The sequence below is a fragment of the Harmonia axyridis genome, chromosome 6 (genome assembly GCF_914767665.1).
Source record: "Harmonia axyridis chromosome 6, icHarAxyr1.1, whole genome shotgun sequence".
NCBI classification, from domain to species: domain Eukaryota; kingdom Metazoa; phylum Arthropoda; class Insecta; order Coleoptera; family Coccinellidae; genus Harmonia; species Harmonia axyridis.
In genome coordinates, this window is record NC_059506.1 from 34,585,099 (window position 1) to 34,603,720 (window position 18,622).

General features: G+C 32.8%; 3 protein-coding genes across 3 annotated transcripts; 2 read left to right on the plus strand and 1 right to left on the minus strand.

Annotated features, from left to right (window-relative positions):
• The first annotated feature begins 1,898 nt into the window (after positions 1 to 1,898).
• On the plus strand, positions 1,899 to 12,391 carry LOC123682277 (protein scylla-like). Its single transcript, XM_045620826.1, has 3 exons — positions 1,899 to 2,077; positions 10,268 to 10,610; positions 11,492 to 12,391. Exons 1-3 carry the CDS (start codon positions 2,029 to 2,031, stop codon positions 11,574 to 11,576), a joined length of 477 nt encoding a protein of 158 aa, XP_045476782.1. The 5' UTR covers positions 1,899 to 2,028; the 3' UTR covers positions 11,577 to 12,391.
• An 860-nt stretch (positions 12,392 to 13,251) lies between these two features.
• On the minus strand, positions 13,252 to 16,945 carry LOC123682392 (protein claret segregational-like). Its single transcript, XM_045620990.1, has 6 exons — positions 16,800 to 16,945; positions 16,038 to 16,714; positions 15,634 to 15,948; positions 15,103 to 15,441; positions 14,738 to 14,996; positions 13,252 to 14,551 (listed from the first exon to the last, which is right to left on the minus strand). The coding sequence occupies exons 2-6, from the start codon at positions 16,690 to 16,692 to the stop codon at positions 14,107 to 14,109; spliced, it is 2,013 nt and encodes a 670-aa protein (XP_045476946.1). The 5' UTR covers positions 16,693 to 16,714; positions 16,800 to 16,945; the 3' UTR covers positions 13,252 to 14,106.
• A 252-nt stretch (positions 16,946 to 17,197) lies between these two features.
• On the plus strand, positions 17,198 to 18,613 carry LOC123682935 (39S ribosomal protein L38, mitochondrial). Its single transcript, XM_045621783.1, has 2 exons — positions 17,198 to 17,444; positions 17,504 to 18,613. The coding sequence occupies exons 1-2, from the start codon at positions 17,294 to 17,296 to the stop codon at positions 18,574 to 18,576; spliced, it is 1,224 nt and encodes a 407-aa protein (XP_045477739.1). The 5' UTR covers positions 17,198 to 17,293; the 3' UTR covers positions 18,577 to 18,613.
• Positions 18,614 to 18,622: the final 9 nt, after the last annotated feature.

Consider the following 18,622-nt stretch of genomic DNA (forward strand, 5'->3'; position numbering starts at 1 on the left):
CGAAATTTGCAAAAAAAGATTACCCTCTAGCTCGGAAACTTGTTGGAATTTCAAATCTCGCGCTGTAAAAACAATATTCGATAAGAGAGAAGAATTAATTGAAGTATTTGATCATATCAACGACAATTTAGATGAATGGGATGATATTACAATACGTGAAGCTACCGGTCTGAAGAAAATGTTGAATGATTTCGAATTTTTGTTCATTCTCCACTCTTTTAATTTGATTTTTACATACACAGATCCCGTTTTTTCTATAATCCAGCATAAGTTATCAAATATAACTTATTGCAACGCCAGAATCACTTCTTTATTATCGACTCTGAAAAAATTTCGCACAGAAGATGAGTATTTCATTCGCTTATATTCAGAAGTAGAAAAACTCCCAGAAGTAATGCCACCGAGTGCTAGACGTCGAAAACGTAAAATAGATTCCGAAATTCAGCTCACGGATAATTCCTCAATGAAACGGCTTTTTTGTGAAATTCTGGATTTAATTATAACTCAAATTGAAATAAGGTTTAAAGACATTTCATCACTTCATTTTTTGGAACTAATGAATTTTAATAAATTTGATATATACGTTCGTAATTTTCCGGAAATACCTTTCAAATCTTTGATCGATAATTACAGAAACTTTTTCGATAAGGATAAACTCAAACGTGAATTACAAATTTTGTACTCGGACAATGCTATCTTCGGCAATTCAAATACGCTGAATGGTATTACGGAATTCATTTTCTCAAATATATTTGTTTCCGATGTGTGGCCGACCCACATCTCGAGGGCACGAGCCGTCACTGTTTGACTAGCTCTTTTTTCCCTGATTTCAAATATATAACATATTATGTTGTATTTGGTTGGGACCAGCTCGGCGTAGTGTATTATGAGTTGTTAAAACCTACTGAAACAATCACAGGCAATCGTTATCGAACGCAATTAATGCGTTTGAGCCGAGCATTGAAAGACAAACGACCGCAATACAACGAGAGACATGATAAAGTTGTTTTACAGCATGACAATGTTAGACCCCATGTTGCGAAAGTGGTCGAGACATAATTGGAGATGTTGAAATGGGAAGTCCTACCCAACTCGCCGTATTCTCCAGACGTTACTCCCTCGGACTGTCACTTGTTTTGAACAATGGCACACGGCCTGGCTGACCAGCAGTTCCGGTCTTATGAAGAAGTAAAAAATTGGATCGATTCGTGGATCGTTTCGAGAGATGACCAGTTTTTTCAACGCGGGATTCGTACGCTGTCCAAAAGATGGGAGAAAGTAGTGGCCAGCGATGGACAATACTTTGAATCATAAATATATAACCAGTTTTTTACAATAAAGCCTGGAATTTTGGAAAAAAACGGTGGAAGCAAAGTTGTACGTCTATGTATTTTATTCACATTCTCCTTCTGTACCTCATAATTACGAACTTGGGTTTATCCCTCAAAATCTGAAAAGAAATCATGTGTAGACTTATCTATTCTTCTTTTTATGAAAAACTTCAACAACAGCAACCATCCATCTATAGAAATATAACCTCAACTGTCAACAAACGCCGATAGGCAATAATATAATCCCCAATTGACACCTACCTCCATTCTTGTCAAGTTGTCAAAAACCCAAAAACCAATTTACACCCAACCAACCAACCATCACAAAAGAGGTGCTAATACCCAAGTACCTGACCTATAACAACAAAAACGAGAGCTCCAAACCCAAGTACCCATTATAAAATTATTAATCCCGAGCGTTCTAACATACCAAGTGACCCTGAAACATCGCCAGCCAGTCTAGAACCTCGACTCCGACGAAAACGTAGACGCGGCAACGTTGCGGACGAAAAGCGCCGGCCGGCGAACGCGTGGTGGGGTAGCCGGTTTTATAAAAATAAAGAACAGCTGATTTTGAAATACAGTTTTGACAGTGCATTCGTAGATGGTAGACGTAGCTCACGCAGAGAAACTGATGATCAACTTGTAGCACACGTCGGCTTCCATTTTTTTCATTTTCAACTACTGAAAATTCGTCATGGAAGTAATAGCGCTCACTAATGATGTGAGGTTCACAGAGAAAGAAGGTAAGAGATTTGAAGACACTCTAAAGAAAAATTCGTTCGTGATAATCACATTTGATTTTAGAAAAAGTTTGAGTAACTATTTTCGCTTTATTATCACTTTATTTGTTCGCTAACTTCTTACATGTTGTTGCTGATAATTTGTGAATTTTAACATAGAGTTCCTATTCTCTTACAAGTTTGAACAAGTCGATGACAAGTCGACAGTTGAAACTTCGATATCAATTTCTATGCAGCAGTATATTGCAGAGTCCTGTTTTTCGATGTTTCACTTAAGATTTCAATATCAATTGCAGAAATCTACCAGTTATTAACAATATTCGCTATACTGTATATTGAATCTGTTATATCTTATCCATTTATTCTGAGTTTTAAAATATTTTAAGATGGAAGGCTAATCGAACGAAGTTTTGTGGTATATTGTGGGTTGTCAAAATGTTCACTGAAAACACTGCAAATTTTACTTACTAAATATCTCGACACGTACAAAAATTTATATTTTCGGAAAATCACAAAATTTCAATTGATATGCTATCAAAATTATTATAGTATGTGTTCAGTTTCTTCCTAGGTATCCTAGGTATATTTTCCCAATTTCGTTATTCATGCATTTCTCGAATTTTTCCTGGATTTTTGCCTTTAAAATTGAGGGATCTTGTTCTCGAACTAGAAGGACGGTATAACTAATATTTTGTAACGAATTTTATACAAAAAGCTTTTATAGTTTCCAAAAAAACCTCTGAACGGCAGGCGATGAATTTTTAATCTTAAAATTTCATTTATTTTAGGTAAACATCTTGAATTAATCTCTTTTGCGCGACAAATATTACTTACCCATAAGGTAATTATTTCATACTGGTTCTTAATTAAAATTATTGTCAAACATTAAGTATTCAAAATGAAATTGGTTTAGTTCATAATTCACTGTAATTGAGAAAGGCCTTCGTGGAATTTTCCAATTTTTTGTCATTCTTAGTTCGAGTACACTAATATAATGTCAAAAAGTATTGGCTTTGCTATGACCAGTTTTTGAGACACACAGGGTAATATTTTAAGAGAGGCCACTGTTATTACAAAAGTTGTCAAAAAGTTGTATCAAATGAAAATTTCACTCAGAGTAACGATAAGAGACACGTTGGCGTTTACTTATTGTTATTTTGTCATTGTACAACGAAAGACATTGTACAGGGTGTCCTAAATTCGATGCTAACTGAGAGCATCTCAAGAACTATAAGAATCATAGAAAAATCTTCAAAGAACCCCGATATCTTTTTTCGAAATAATAAGATATCAGAAAGCCGATCATAGATATCTTGATTCGTTTTCAAGCTACTGAAAAATGACTGTTTCAAATTGTTCGCTATAACTATCTAGGTTTTTGTTCGAGATATTCAAAAAATTCCACGAAGTTTTTTTCAGTTATTTTTATGGTCCATATGAAACTCATAACAGATCGTAGATATAGCGAAATATTCGAAAGTTATTTTTCTAGAAACGCCCTGTAACTCCAGAATGAATCAAGATATCTTTGATCTGCTTTTTGATATCTTATTATTTCAAAAAAAGATCAGGGTCATTGGAAGATTTTTCTCTTAGTCTTATAGTTCTTGATATGCTCTCGATGAGCATCGAATTTCGAACACCCTGTACAATGTCTTCCATTGTACAATGACAAAATAACAATAAGTAACGTGTCTCTCACCGTTACTCTGTAAGAAATTTTTATTGTATCTATACAACTTTTGTAAAATGATTGCCTCTCTCAATATATTACCCTGTGTATCTCAAAAACTGGTCATAGCAAAGCCAAATTTGATTGACATTATAATAGTGCACTCGAATTAAGAGTAATAACAAAAATTAGAAAATTCCACTGATGATTATTTCAATTACAGGGTGAATTATGAACTAAACTAATTTCATTTTGAATAATGTTTGACTCGCTCTCTATCACCCAATAATTTTTATTAAAAACCAGTCTGAAATTATTGCCTTATGGGTAAGCAATATTTGTCGTGCTAAAATGTTTCATTCAAGATGTTTTCCTTAGAGAAATGTTACTTTAAATAAATGCCATTTTCCAACTTCGACACCCTGTATCTCGAAAAATAGTCATAGGATTGAGTTGGACCAATAGACTTTCTCGTTCAGGAGGTCATATTCCACAAAATACAAAAAATTCAGAAAAATTAACCGGGACAATTTTTTCTTTTAGGCCTGGTCCTTTGAACTTTTTTTTTGTAGAAATTAGTGAAAAGCATAGAAATAATCAGATTGACGGAAGGACACTGCTCTTGTTATAGAAAACTCAATTTTTCTGTGCTCCTCAACAGTTGAAACCATATAAATATTGGGACTCTTAGATAAAAAAAAGGTTTTTGACCATTTTCTATTATTCATATTGATACAAACCATACAATGTTATATATTTTTGAAATCAGGAAAAATTAAGCTTTCAAAAAGTGGCACAGAAATCTAGTGTTCCCATTTGAAAAAAACATAACTTTGGGTCATAGCTTCGTAATTAAAAATCCTTTTGAAAAGTCGAGCACGCCACTGGATTCTACGTAAAAAAGTGCCTGTAAGATGTTTTAATTTCAGAGCTCTATCATCAGTATAAGCGGAGATATAAATGTTTTTCCATATCGCCATTTTTCCAATTTTCGCTTATAACTCGAAAACAAAAGAAGGTGACCAAAAATGAATACTACCCTTGTTAGATTCTCAGAAAAAGAGACCGAGAATGGGGTATCAGATTTTGTCCATCACCTCAGTTGTAGTGCTAAAACATCGAAATTTGCCCACCCTGTACAAGAAACGAGCTGATGCATAAAAATAACTCAAAATACGAAATTAGCGTAATTTTCGAAACGAAAATGGACATAGAAGGTCTATTTTCAAGTATAAAGGGTTCATTTGCATATTGTTTACCCCAGAAATAGTCGTTATCGTCCAAGTAAGATTAATATTTACAGCTAATAATCATTGCGAAATTCAATCGAACAATTATTTTAATTTCATCAATACGATATTATTCAGTGTGTGCCTCGGCGAAGGTCATCATCGCAGCTCTGTATATCGCTAAAAATAGTCCACACTTAATTATTTATCGTATTTTCATAAACAGATACGGTCAGTTTTGCTGTATAAACGAGCGAATAGAAAAATAATTGCTCAGACTTTTATATGTTCCTGTTTTCGATAGATAGTAATACCGTATTTTTTTATCATTTTAACTTTTCGATATAGCGTATATCGGAGGAGAAAGAGGCATCAACCGTTTTGGATCTTGCTTATTTTCGCGGTAAACAACTTGGAGAATTCGAGATAGCATCGTTGGAAAGTTGCCATGTTGAACGCTAATTGAATTATTGGGTTGCTGTTGATCGAAAGATAATCGTACTTTTCCTGATGTGTATTCAGCCTGTCCCGAGTTAGACGTTTCTCGAGAAATGAGCCTATTTAAAATTATAAAATCGAGATATCGTTCGATAATTTTCATCTGAAACATTTTTGGGACTCCTGGTTTTACAGGAAATTAAAATAATTTATTTCGTTTTTTTTTCTGATATCATTTAGTATTGAATTCGACTTTCTGTTTCAACTGTTGCATCATTCCAAATAGTTTTCGAATTAGAAATTAAAAAAAACCGGAAAGAATTTAAAATATGCGTAGCAAGAATAACATTTAACAGAAATGACATATCTCTCAGAGTAATGAACATATATAGAGGGAGCATATGTCATTTTCATTAAGCAAATTTTGTCCTCAAATGAACTATCAAATTTGACATGAAGCGTGCGGAAATGAAAACATATCAGTGATTCAGTGATACGATATTTCACTCAATTCGCAAGTTTCTACACAAAGAACGCACTTCTTATGTCCCATAGTGAATCAACGTTTCATATTAACTCGAAATATATTGAAATAAATACCTAAATATATCAGAAATTCAGAAAACAAACTTCAAGCGCGCCAAACGACGTGAAACAACCGATGACACTAGGAGAGCAAAAGTTGCCAAACCTTGGATTTCAGCAGGTAGATACAGAAAATAATAAATATTCTGCTTATTATAAATTCGACAATTAGGAAAAATATTGGATTCCAAATATTCAAATTTGCATATTTAATCGGAGATCACTCAAATAAATATATTGCATTCAATAGAATATACATTTATAATGAGTGGATTTGAAAATATATCACAATCCAACAACGTAATCTAACCATGTTGGGGACATGTAAAAATTGCGTATAATTCCTGTATATATGTTTATTACTCTATGCATCATTCCAAATAGCTTTCGAATTATCAATAAAAAACGGAAACGATTTAAAATATGCGTAGTAAGAATAACATTTAACAGAACTGAGATATCTCAGACAAAATCAGAAACGTATTCATTTTAATTTTGTGATATGGCTGGTTTTTATATTGCAGTAAAAACGATACAGCTTTTTTATCGATGTAAAAGGTAAAATCAAATAAAGGGGTTTCCAATAGAAGGTTTGATTTTAAATAGCCCGCGTCACTTTTGGAGATGTCATATTCTGACACTTGATAAGTAAAAAATTACGCCATTACTGAAAATGGAATGAAACAAGCTTCAACAAAGCACTTAAATTGTTAAAATTCACTACAAAAATTGTGAAAATGTTGCAGTCACATTAAGTAAAACTAATTATGAATATAAATTCGCTATATGGTAACTTTTTCTTAAGAGGAAAAACCTCTACGTAAATGCTCAATTCAAAAAGAAATTAAAGATAGTTCTTATTACAAACAATTTTTATAGGGTTTCGACATAATTTTTTCGAACAATCATCCAAATTGTAGTATTTCAATATTTTTTATTAGCGAATGAAGAAAATAATAATAATTTTGGTAACTTTTCGTTTTTCGCAGTGATGTATTTTGAATATATTCGTTAAAAAAATACGTTACAAAAGAGGCCAAACCCTAATTTTGTGAAAAATTTCAAAAAGACTCGGTAAAGTACTTCCTTTCGACGATAGTTGGAACTATTGTAATATTCCTAATTTCTACCGATCATTCAATCGTTCTGGCACCACCGTACATCATTTTGTCCCTCCTCTTCTGGGCAAATATTGACAAATTACGAGAATGTCACGGGGTGATGTTCCCTCTTCAGCATATCTGTCAAGTTTGGCCGAAAAACTTCAACGCCTTCTCGGTGTTGCATTTTTTATGTCACATAGTATAAACGCGACGTTTTCTAACTGTTCTTCTGGTGTCTAAACCCCACATATCGCATCGCCTCATATAGACTATAGAAGTAGAAAACGGTTGTCTTAACAGTTTCGTCTCCTCCCATACAAGATTTAACCTTGATGACCTGACAGATCCACACGATTAAACAGTCGAATGCAAATCTGCCGAAGGATAGAACTGTCACCGAGGTTTTGCGGTTGCGAAACTCCTCTCAATGTCAGCAATAAATATCGTTATTTCAAATTGATACACCTTACGGACAGACTAAGGCTTTTGTTCGTTTTTACGGAGTCGATCTTCTCTCCAGATAAGCCAAATTTGGTCAATGCCAGAGGCGATTTCGATCTATTATAATGACTGACAAACCTACGTTGGATCGTTGGAAAAAATATGCTGACTTACCTAAGTGCCTTCTCTTGTATTCGTTCTTCTTTGCGATCTTTATTATGAAAATATATATTTTTTTTAACCAGCCTTGAAAGCAAATCTTAGGTCAAAACGTCCTGGTCTGCAATAACTTGAATTATCCTACAAAGTGACACACCATGAAAATATAGAAAGGAAAGATTCTCTCAACAGAATAGCATTCATTACTTTATTAGAACGATATTCTGGAGGTAACGAAAAAGCGTATAGAAATAACAAATGCATGCTTGGAAAATTTGATTTTTCAACTTTCAATTTATACCTTCAGATATCGAAAAACATTTTGCGTTCAAATTTGCACATTTCTGATGGAATCGATGTTTATTTTTATAAATTGACAACTAATGTTGCGTCTTCTTACCATGAATAATTACACACATCAAGCAAATATCGTCTTTCTTGTAGATAAAACCACATTTTTTAGATATTCGACTCTATTCATCAATATTCTCATCTTCAACATGTACTCCTAGAACTTTTCAATACTTTTCTGTAGTCTTTGCTTTCGAAGTAAGATTCAACTTCTACAATCCACCTCTTCATTAGAGCCTAACTTTAAGTCAACTTTCAACCATTGTTATCGATGGAGCAGAATCTGAATAACACATTATCAAGTCATTGCTTTGCTTATTCAGCATTTTTTCCAATCAAAAAACTGGTTTTCATCCTCATTTCAAACAAGAAATGCAGTATCCAATATCTCAATCCAGACTTAACTCTATGTTCCGAATTATTGACTCTTTTGAAGCTTGATACTAACGAGAAAAAAAGTTGTAGGTATGGCACTGGCATGGCCATCTAATAATTGCAATATTTGTACAGTTTTCAATTATTAATCCATCAGAAATGTTTCAAGCAATAAGTATCTGTCAATTAATAAAACTACCAATCCTTTTAGAACCATAGATCCACAGAAGAACCATCGATCTGTTCCATAGATCCGACGTGAATCTTTATGATTCGAAATATTTAATTTCATTATGTAATCAAACGTGAATAGAGTAGTAAACCGATGGTAGTCGGACAATTTTCATTATACGATTACGCCAAGTTAATTCCCTTCTATTCAAAGCCATTCACGTAAGGTTTCCAGTCAATCCACAAACTCATTCAACTTCTTTTAAAATTCGAGTTGAAAGCTATCAGTTTGACCAACCTATACGTCACAGAATTGTACCCCAGAACACGGAAAAGTCTTTCTCAACACTGGGTAATTGTTGTAACTTATGAAACTTTGCCAACAGTGTTCAATAGAGCCGATTCCGTAGGTGATATAAATAATAACTAGCAAATGGAAGCGAGCAGATTTTCATAAAGGTAGTTTCTGTTTCGGATTGGAACAGAGCGTTACTTTCGACTCGATGATGACCTGCTTTAACCTCTACTGGTGCGCTTAGCAACAGAGTAGTTTCACTTCTATGCGGTTCGTACCGAGTTATCAGAGGATTTTGCTTTGAGTTTTATCAAGAGTTCTAAAAACACTGCAAATTTTACTCCGTGGTTTATTATTTTCTGCATAGAATATCTCAAGTCATCGAAAATACGCATACTGCGTCTTGGGGCCATTTTGGAGGCCACAGAATTGGATATACGCATATACAGGGTGTTTCTAAATTGGAGGTTCAAATGAAAATGACAGATTCTTCGAATCATTTCAAGAAAAAAGTCCTATAAATATGGGCTCGCAAACGCTTTGGTTTTCGAGATACAGGGTGTTGACATTTGATTATTTTTCAAGTTTTTTCTCATGGCTCCTTCATTTCAAAAGATATTCAACTTCAATTTGACATAGATATTCCAATTTAAAGTTTTCATCATGTGATATGCTAATTTTAAATGCAAATCTACAGGATAATATTTTTTCTGGATTTTTTCTGATTTTTGGATCAGTTAACCTTGAATGATTGGAAATTAGGAATCATTACTTCTAGAACACCTTGGAAATTTACATAACTGAAATAGGAAACTGAAAGTCAAATTTTTCCATTCATTTTCCTTTGAATTTTCAATTCTTTCTTTTTTTTGCTTTTTTTTGTTTATGTGTTTAAATAAAGATAACAATGATAGAAAGTAAGGTATAGTACATAGATAGAAAGTAAGGTACCTACATAAAATTGATTTATGTTTTTCTGAATTAATATTTTCATATATATATTTTTTCTAATTTTCTATTAGAGTTGTAAAATCATATATCAGCGTTATTTGACAATTCTGGCACCAGCCTACTACTTAAACAAAAAAATAAAGGGGAAGTTCAAATTTGCGTAGCTGGACTCGATATTTTTGTAGAGTGTGATACATTGTTGAATTCGTATTTTTTTTTTGTTTTTTCGAAATATCTCGGGAACCATTGGAGATATTTTGGATCTGTTAACACCAACACACTAATCCCTAAATAACGCAACTTTTTTGTAATTTAAGCCACCCTGTATTTCTAACGGTTTTCGATATCCCTGTAGTGCCCCTCTAAATAGTTCTAACCCTGTATAATATATTTATATTTTAATTATTATTATTTTTTTTACAGAATACGGTCAATACGGATGCTCTGAAGAGGTGGCAATTGTAGAAACGCTTTCCAAGCGATTGGAGGACGAGCTAAGGTTAGCAAGGAAGGAAAATTTCCTTGAAGAGATCCTTCTGCCTCACGGCCTAACACTGGACATCGCCAAGAGGGTGTTCCAAATGGCGGAGTTAGAGCCTTGTGGACTGAGGGGGTGCATACTCTACATCGAATTCGAATTGAAAGATGAAAAGAGGAAAATCTGTAGCATAAAGTGCGACCCTTCGATACCACCAACATTCGAGCTCCACCTCACCTTCAGACAGGCTGTGAATGGTTGGAATGTGTTTCTGCCACAATTTTTGAAGTGAGTATGAGTAAATCATGGAGCTATCCAATGAGGATCTATTGCTTTTCTTATAGACTAACAGGCCAATTGAAAAATCCCCGGTCTACCATAGTAAAACACATGTTTTTGGCAAAATTCGATTTTATTATTCAACATAGTTGTCTTCTAGGGCGATACAGCGATTATAACGATCTTCCAACTTTTCGATACCATTTTTGTAGTACGGTTTGTCTTTCGCTTCAAAATAGGCCTCAGTTTCGGCGATTACTTCTTCATTGGTGCTAAATTTCTTTCCAGCGAGCATTCTTTTGAAGTCTGAGTACAGGAAAAAGTCGCTGGGGACCAGATCTGCCGAATACGGTGAATGCAGAAGCAATTCTAAGCCCAATTCATGCAATTTTGCCATTCTTTTCATTGATTTGTGACACGGCGCTTTGTCTTGATGAAACAGTACCTTTTTTTCTTCAAATGGGGACGTTTTTTAACGATTTCATCCTTTAAACGATCCAATAACGCTATTTAATAATCGCTGTTGATGGTCTGGACTTTTGGAGGTAATCAATGAATATTGTACCTTGCGCATCCCAGAATACTGATGCCATAACCTTGCCAGTTGACTGTTGTGTTTTTCCTCGCTTTGGATTCGGTTCATCGTGTGCAGTCCACTCAGCTGACGCGAAATTCTTTTTTCAAATAACAAAAGTAGCTAGACCCACAAGGCAATATATAACAAACTAATGGTCGGACTACTAACTAAAAATCATATTTATTTATTACTAGCACCGCCATCTGTGCATCAGACAGGGGACTTTTCAATTGGTCTAATATTGGTTTTCTTATTGACTAGCGATATTTATCAAAAAATTTGAGCGATACCTAATTGATATAATTTATTGCAGAAAAATTACAAGGAGTACAGTTATGATAAGTGCAGAATATGACCTTCAAAAGAAGAAATTGTACAGAACCCAAAACGACCTGTAAGAATGATAAAAATTCTTAAAACCAGGAGTTTGTTAGATGCTTAGTGTTATTGAGAACTTTTGAGAGGCTTTCTAGAAATAGATCTTAAGCAATAAGTTCCAAGCTAATAATCTAATAGAGGTAACGTTATTTTATATTAGGACACCTTGTTTGATTACACCGAAAAAATACTTTTCGATTGATTTAGTATTTTTTTGAGTCTAATCGACAAGCTAGAACCGATTGGTTCACTCACAAAAGGTAGATGTGATAAAATTATATTAAGTTTTTATTCTCAAAGTATTTTATGTGTTTTTGTGATATTAGTTTTTAAAAAAAATTATTTAACCTGTAATTCCATTTTCTCCGTTTTTACATTGTAAAAAGTTTCATTTTATACATCATCAAAATATTAAAATTCAAAAAACATTGATAATATATAGACATTCGGTTTCTTATTCAAGTATATATTCAAAGGAAAAAAATAATCAGTATTTTTAAGTTGGGGATTGGAAATATTTTTTATCCTTCTTCAGTCCATCATATCGAAATAATATTGTCTAACTTAGCTATCGATAATACAAACTTACTATTCATAGAACTCATAGTATTTATGTTTATATATTTTCTATTTTCTTTTTAATTGTACATGGCTGAAGGACCTCGGTCGATGGCCAATTGATTCTTATCAATAAAGTACTTGTTGTTGCAGTAGGGATGGTAATTGGTAAATGTTTCCAATCTACAGCTTTACAAAATTCAGTTCTGTTCAAACCAAAGCACTAAACTATTTTGTTGAGTCTTACACATATAAAGAAGAAGTTCTGTCAATTAGACAAAATTGTGTTCCTTTCTGAATTGTATCGAATATCGATGACTTTCCACCTTTCATATTAAAAAGATCTATCATAGAAGGTGGTCACAGATCTTGGTGATGGTATCATCTTAGAATAAAGAATAAGTTATTCTTTATTCTAAAGGTATCATTCCTGCACAATCATAGAAATTCTTCTTTCAATACTGTCATTTGTCAGAGGTAGCATGCAAAATATCAAGGTGCTTAGCAGGATCCGATTCACCCTGTATGGGGATAAATTTTTAGTATTTTATGGGTTTTTGTGATATTAGTTTTAAAACTTATCAAAACTTTAATTCCATTTTCACCGTTTTTACATTGTAAAAAGTTTCATTTTACTCCATCAGAATATTAAACTTCAGCAAACATGCATTATATATAGACATTTTATGGATTTAATTCTTCGTTTTATTATTTGAATAATTTTATCAGTATTTTTAAGTTGTAGATATAAGTACATATAATATTTGTTATTTTCTTGATCTCATATCATGAAGTTGTTGTGTATCAACCTTCTTTTGTTGTGAACTTTTTATACATTTTTGATGAGAATGAACTCAAAAAATATTGGTTTCATGATCGTGTTTGAATAAATTTTCATTGAAAAAAAGTTTTTTCCTTCTCAATTTTATCGCATTATCTGTGAAATGAGAATATTTCTAGTCTACCTTCTTCAGATCCTGCAAAATCTATTCAGTTATCCGCAAAAATGAAGAAATTCGAAAAAAAATACTGAATTCTTGATTCCTCTATCAAAACAGCATTTTCGTTTTCATGAAAGAATTGATAGATAATAGTGCGAAGTACTGATAGGATGAGGAAAAAAAGTACAAGAAAAAATATTCTATGTAGTAAAACTACTGAGTTATTTATTTTTTTAGGATAACATATTTTACAGACACTAAAAAAATGTTAGTACATTCATCAAACACTGGTAATTAATGACTATAAATAATTCGAAATGGCTAAAGCCATTCTCGATTATGTTAAGAACTGATCTCTAACAGATGAATAATAAAAATGAAATATATACAAAACATATATTGATATTTACAAAGTACTAATAGTATTGCGGATTAAAAACTTCAGTGTAGTTAGCACACTATCGAATTAATTCTTTAGAAAATCATTCTTTGGGATCAAAATTAAAGGACTATAGGCATATAGTTCAAAAAAATTCTAGTTTTTTTTAACATGACAGCATACGATAAAAATTAAAATATTTGTTAATAGTTAATTGTTAAACGTAACTCGTAAAGATAAAAAGGCACAAATTGTGCAAATTTAACGATGTAAAGAGAACGACTAATTCCCCTCCCAGAGACTTAGAACATCCAAGTCCTTGGGGGTTAAGCTAATAGTAAAATTTTTTAATTCTTACACGCCTCAAATAAAGGTAGATCATGCATCATTCAGAGATAAGAGTTGATCCAAAAAAAAATGGAGAAGGGGGAATAAGATAACAAGGGAAATATAAAGACGAGTCCATTTTAGTTAATGGGAAATACTTTTCATCCTTGTTCAGTCCATCATATCGAAATAATATTGTCTAACTTGACTATCGATAATACAAATAAGACTTAAAATTGTAAACTAGAATCGACTGGTCCGACCATTTCTCTAATAAACTAAACTTCTAAGTCAAACATAAAATGACCGATTATCAACAATTTTCCTTAAACCAATATTTATAAATTACTTGATTGGGGTCACTAGTTTGTTTTTATTCGAAGCAATTTTAACCTCTTTCACTTTGGCAGCGAATCTCAAAGCACTAATGGACTCATTAAAAGAATCAGCGATAGGTGAAATGTTGACAATCATCAAACATTTACAATTTCCTCCCAGAGAAGATTGTAACAAGAACGTCAATTTCGAATTTCTATACGGAATATGTGTTTCCTTCTTATATAAGGCCATCATTACATTTCCTAAACTCGACAAGCTCTTATTTATATTTTTAGTTTCGGCTAAACGTTCGGTGGACACTGATTTGGCACTTTCTGAACCAGCTAGATCTACCAAACTCACCGAACCCACATAAACATCATCCGAGTCTTGATAGCGTCCTTCTATGTAAATTTTCGTGATCGAGTGAGATCTGGAGCTGTGTTCATTGAAATTTGTGACGGCTGTAGACCTAAAAAATAGTTAATCTGTATAACTATTCAACTTCCACAAGAATATTGCAATTTCGCTAACCTAACCTCAACTAACCTAATTCTTTCTACAAGATAAGAGAACCTTGTTTAATATAGTTATTGTATTTATTGCAGAAAACATCAGTAACGGAAAAATTCCATCCTGTTCAAATAAAAACACTCACCTATTTTGTTGAGACTTATACATATATGTAAGAAGTTCCTCGGCAGATGAAATCGGTACGACTGTCAAGTTAGAAACGGTGGTGCCTTTTCCTTCATTATATCGGATATCTAAAGACTTTCCACCTTTCATATTCAAAAGATCTCTTATATTCTCGTTATATATCTCCAGGAAACTTGCTTGGATTGTAAAAGACCAACCCATTTTCGCCATTTGTTCCTTCTTCTCAAAAATCAATTGCACAGATCTTGGTATCATTCCTGCACATAGAACACATTCATGAACATAGAAATACTTACTTTGAATGTCATTTTTCATATGAAAAAGACGAAGTGATTTGATGAGAAATAAGACGAATATAAATACCTAGACGTTCCATAGGATCTGATTCACCCTGCATGGTATAAGTTTTACCAGAACCAGTCTGTCCATAGGCGAAAACACAAACATGATAGCCATCCATTGCAGACTGTACGAGTTGTGATAGTTCCTCGAAAATCTCTTCTTGGGTCGCATCTTGATTGAATACTTTATCGAATGTGAATTCTTGTGTTTCATTACTTTTGAGATTACCGCCTGGTGCGATACTTCCCCTTGGTTTAGATATTTCCATCCAATTACCATTAGCAAAATTGAAATTACACTGATTAATCCTTTCAAGTTCGTTCAAGGCTGGCCTCAGACGGCAAAATACTCTGATATTTCCTGTAAAACATAACTTTAATTGCAGATGAATGCGACTTTATATCGACTAAATTTTAAACTCAAATAACACAAACTTTGTAAACCGATTAATTATTATGAAACAAATTGAAAGAACCAATCAAATTGAATCATTTATTTAAATAAAGCTAAACGAACATGACTTGGGAAAATTTTCTTGCCACTTTCACATACCTTTGAGATCTTGAATGCAATTATGCAACTTGCGTCTCAATTTTTCACCATTAAGGACTTCATTCAAAAGATGATCTCTTTCTTTTGTAAGTTTCTGGGTTTCCTGATAAAAATGGTCATATTTTTGCTGAATAACAGAAGTTTCTTCTTTCAACTTCTCCAATTCTGTACTTTTTGATTCATATTTACTGATTAAATCTTCTTTGAATTTACTAATTTCTTCATTTACTGCTGTCAATTTATTCACTTGGTCCCTCAAACTCTTTTCCGATTCCTCCAATTCAGAAATTTTAGATTGAAAGCCACTTTTAGCATCTAAAATAATTTTTTAATGATTATTGAATATCATTTGTAATCTCAAATGTATAGAGGAGATACAACATAATTCAGATATACCAACTCACCTTCAACACATTTTTCTGCAATTTTATAATCTTCCTGTAAACTACAATATTTCTCTTGTAGTAAAATGAATCTAGTTTTATAATCCCAATCAGGTACTTTAGTTTTCTTAGCCACCTTATTTTTTATTCCTGATTCACAATTTTCCCCTTGTCTTTTAACTCCTGATTTTGATGCTACATTAGGTTTTATAACAGGTTTTGTAATATTTGTTCTATTTGTAGAAGTGGCCGTTTTAGGTGGGGCTTTAACACCAACTTTTGGAAAAATATTTGGTTTAACAGAATTTAGTGTTGCAGGAAAATTGCGATTAACCCTAATATCACTGAATGATTTTGATCGCCTAATGTTAATTTTGGCTGGTCTCTTATTTATTTTAGGTAGCTCAGGGACTGTGTCCTCTGTTTGAGTTTTACCAAATTTCAACTGTGACACTGCATTAGATGTATTTTTTATATTGGAAAAATTAGCTAAAGGTTTCCTCATAGAAGAAACTACAGATGCTACTGACTTCGTAACTGCATGGCTGAGATTGTCATAGGACTTGGAGCGTCTCAAAATAGGTCTAATATTTTTCTTTATATTTGGTAATTCTGGAAGATCATCTCTCGCTCTAGGTCCCTTCAATTTACTTTCAAATTTGGGAATTCTCGACATATTACCCAAACGAAGTTACTACCTATAAAAATAATACAATAATAATAAATACCAAAGGCATTTCAAAAATATAACATGATGTAATAATGACAATTCGACGATGCTACCTTCAGTAAATATTGTTCGAAAATCACTCTCCTTGTATTAGTTAAAAAACAATTATAAAAAATTAAAAACTTGGAAACTCAGAACAAAAAACGGTTACTTCAAATATATATAAGCGACATAGAAAAGACGGCTAGGCTTCAAATTAAATTCAAATTTTCCAGGACGTTGCCAGAGTGTGCAAATCACAGAAATAAAGAAAACCAAATACAATTTGTTTCAATTCGAATGTTAATTGGAGATTTCTTAATTTTCATATTTTATTGATGAAAGAGATAAACGCATAATTAGATCTTCATCATCATCTTCCACAAAAATAGAGTATAATATATTAAAATAGCTTGAAGAGTAGGTCCAAAACTAAACGAACTACCAAATTAGCTCAAAAGACATTCTATTGATGACATTAGGATCCTTATTAACCTCAGAATTAAATAACTAATAAACTATTTCAAATATATAATAGAAACGTAACTTTGTAATATTCATTTTAAAAATGAGTTTATCTTCTTTGAAGTATTTCCGTTTTCATAATTTTCTATTAAAAAGTAGTACCATTGGTCTAGAATTTGGTCCTGTAAGGTATGGTCATCATATGAGAGGAAAGCCCCCTGGCATAGCTCGATCTATAGATCAAAGATTGGAAGGTGATCGAATTCATTCATTTCAAATCTTTGTATCTAATGCTGTGCTCCTTTTATTACAGAATACAATTACAAAGATCCTGAACTGAATAAACGTATTGATATAGGATTTCCACTAAATAAAATTGATGGAAAAACAAAACAAGAACAAGTAGAATTTTTGAAAAAAGTACGTTCAAATGCAAACATGGAAAAGGAATCTAGAAATAGAAGACTTATGATTGATTTGGATGAAGCTTATAAGGAATGGTCAGTAACAATAGCACCACAACATTTGAAAAGAATTGCCGACCATTATGGCATATTTGAGCACCTTTACGGTTATGCTTATTTTTATCCTAAAGTTGCATTAGATGTTACATTTTCTTCTGATGATGTTCTATATCCAGTATATTTTGGTAATACCATAAAACCAGAAGATGCTAAAAAGAAACCAATTGTGAAATATTCATGCGAAAAAGATACTTTATGGACATTACTCTTGACAAATCTTGATGGACATTTTACTGATAACGATAAAGAATATGTACATTGGTTTATTGGTAATATTCCAGAATCTAACATTGAAAAGGGTGAGACTATCTTCGAGTATTTACAACCATTTCCCCCTAAAGGTACAGGGTATCACAGGTTTGCAGTTGTTTTATATAAACAGGATAAAAAAATAGATTTCTCACAATTGAAACCTGACAATGTTAGTAATTACGATTTACAAGCAAGAACATTTTCCACTCTAGAGTTTTATAGAAGCCATCAAGATTATATGACACCAGCAGGTCTTGCATTCTTTCAATCACACTGGGACAAATCGCTGAAAGAATTTTATCATGAAAAATTAGGAATGAAGGAACCAATATTTGAGTATGACTTCAATCCTGCCTATATAAAGCCCCAAGCATGGTTCCCTCTACGTCAACCATTCAACCTCTACATGGATAAGTATAGAGATCCCCAACAAATAAATAAAGAATTTCTACAGCGGAAATTGAAAAATGTACATCCATTCAAAGCTCCACCGAAACCAATTCCATTCCCGAACGCTGAGCCCTGGAGCAAACCCTACGTACCTTCTTGGTTGAAATTGGAGATAACCAAGTCTAGACTTAAATGGGGAAGAATCAATGATATCGAATAGGGTTTGACCATTTTAGATCAATAAATTTTTTCGTTTATCGCTGATT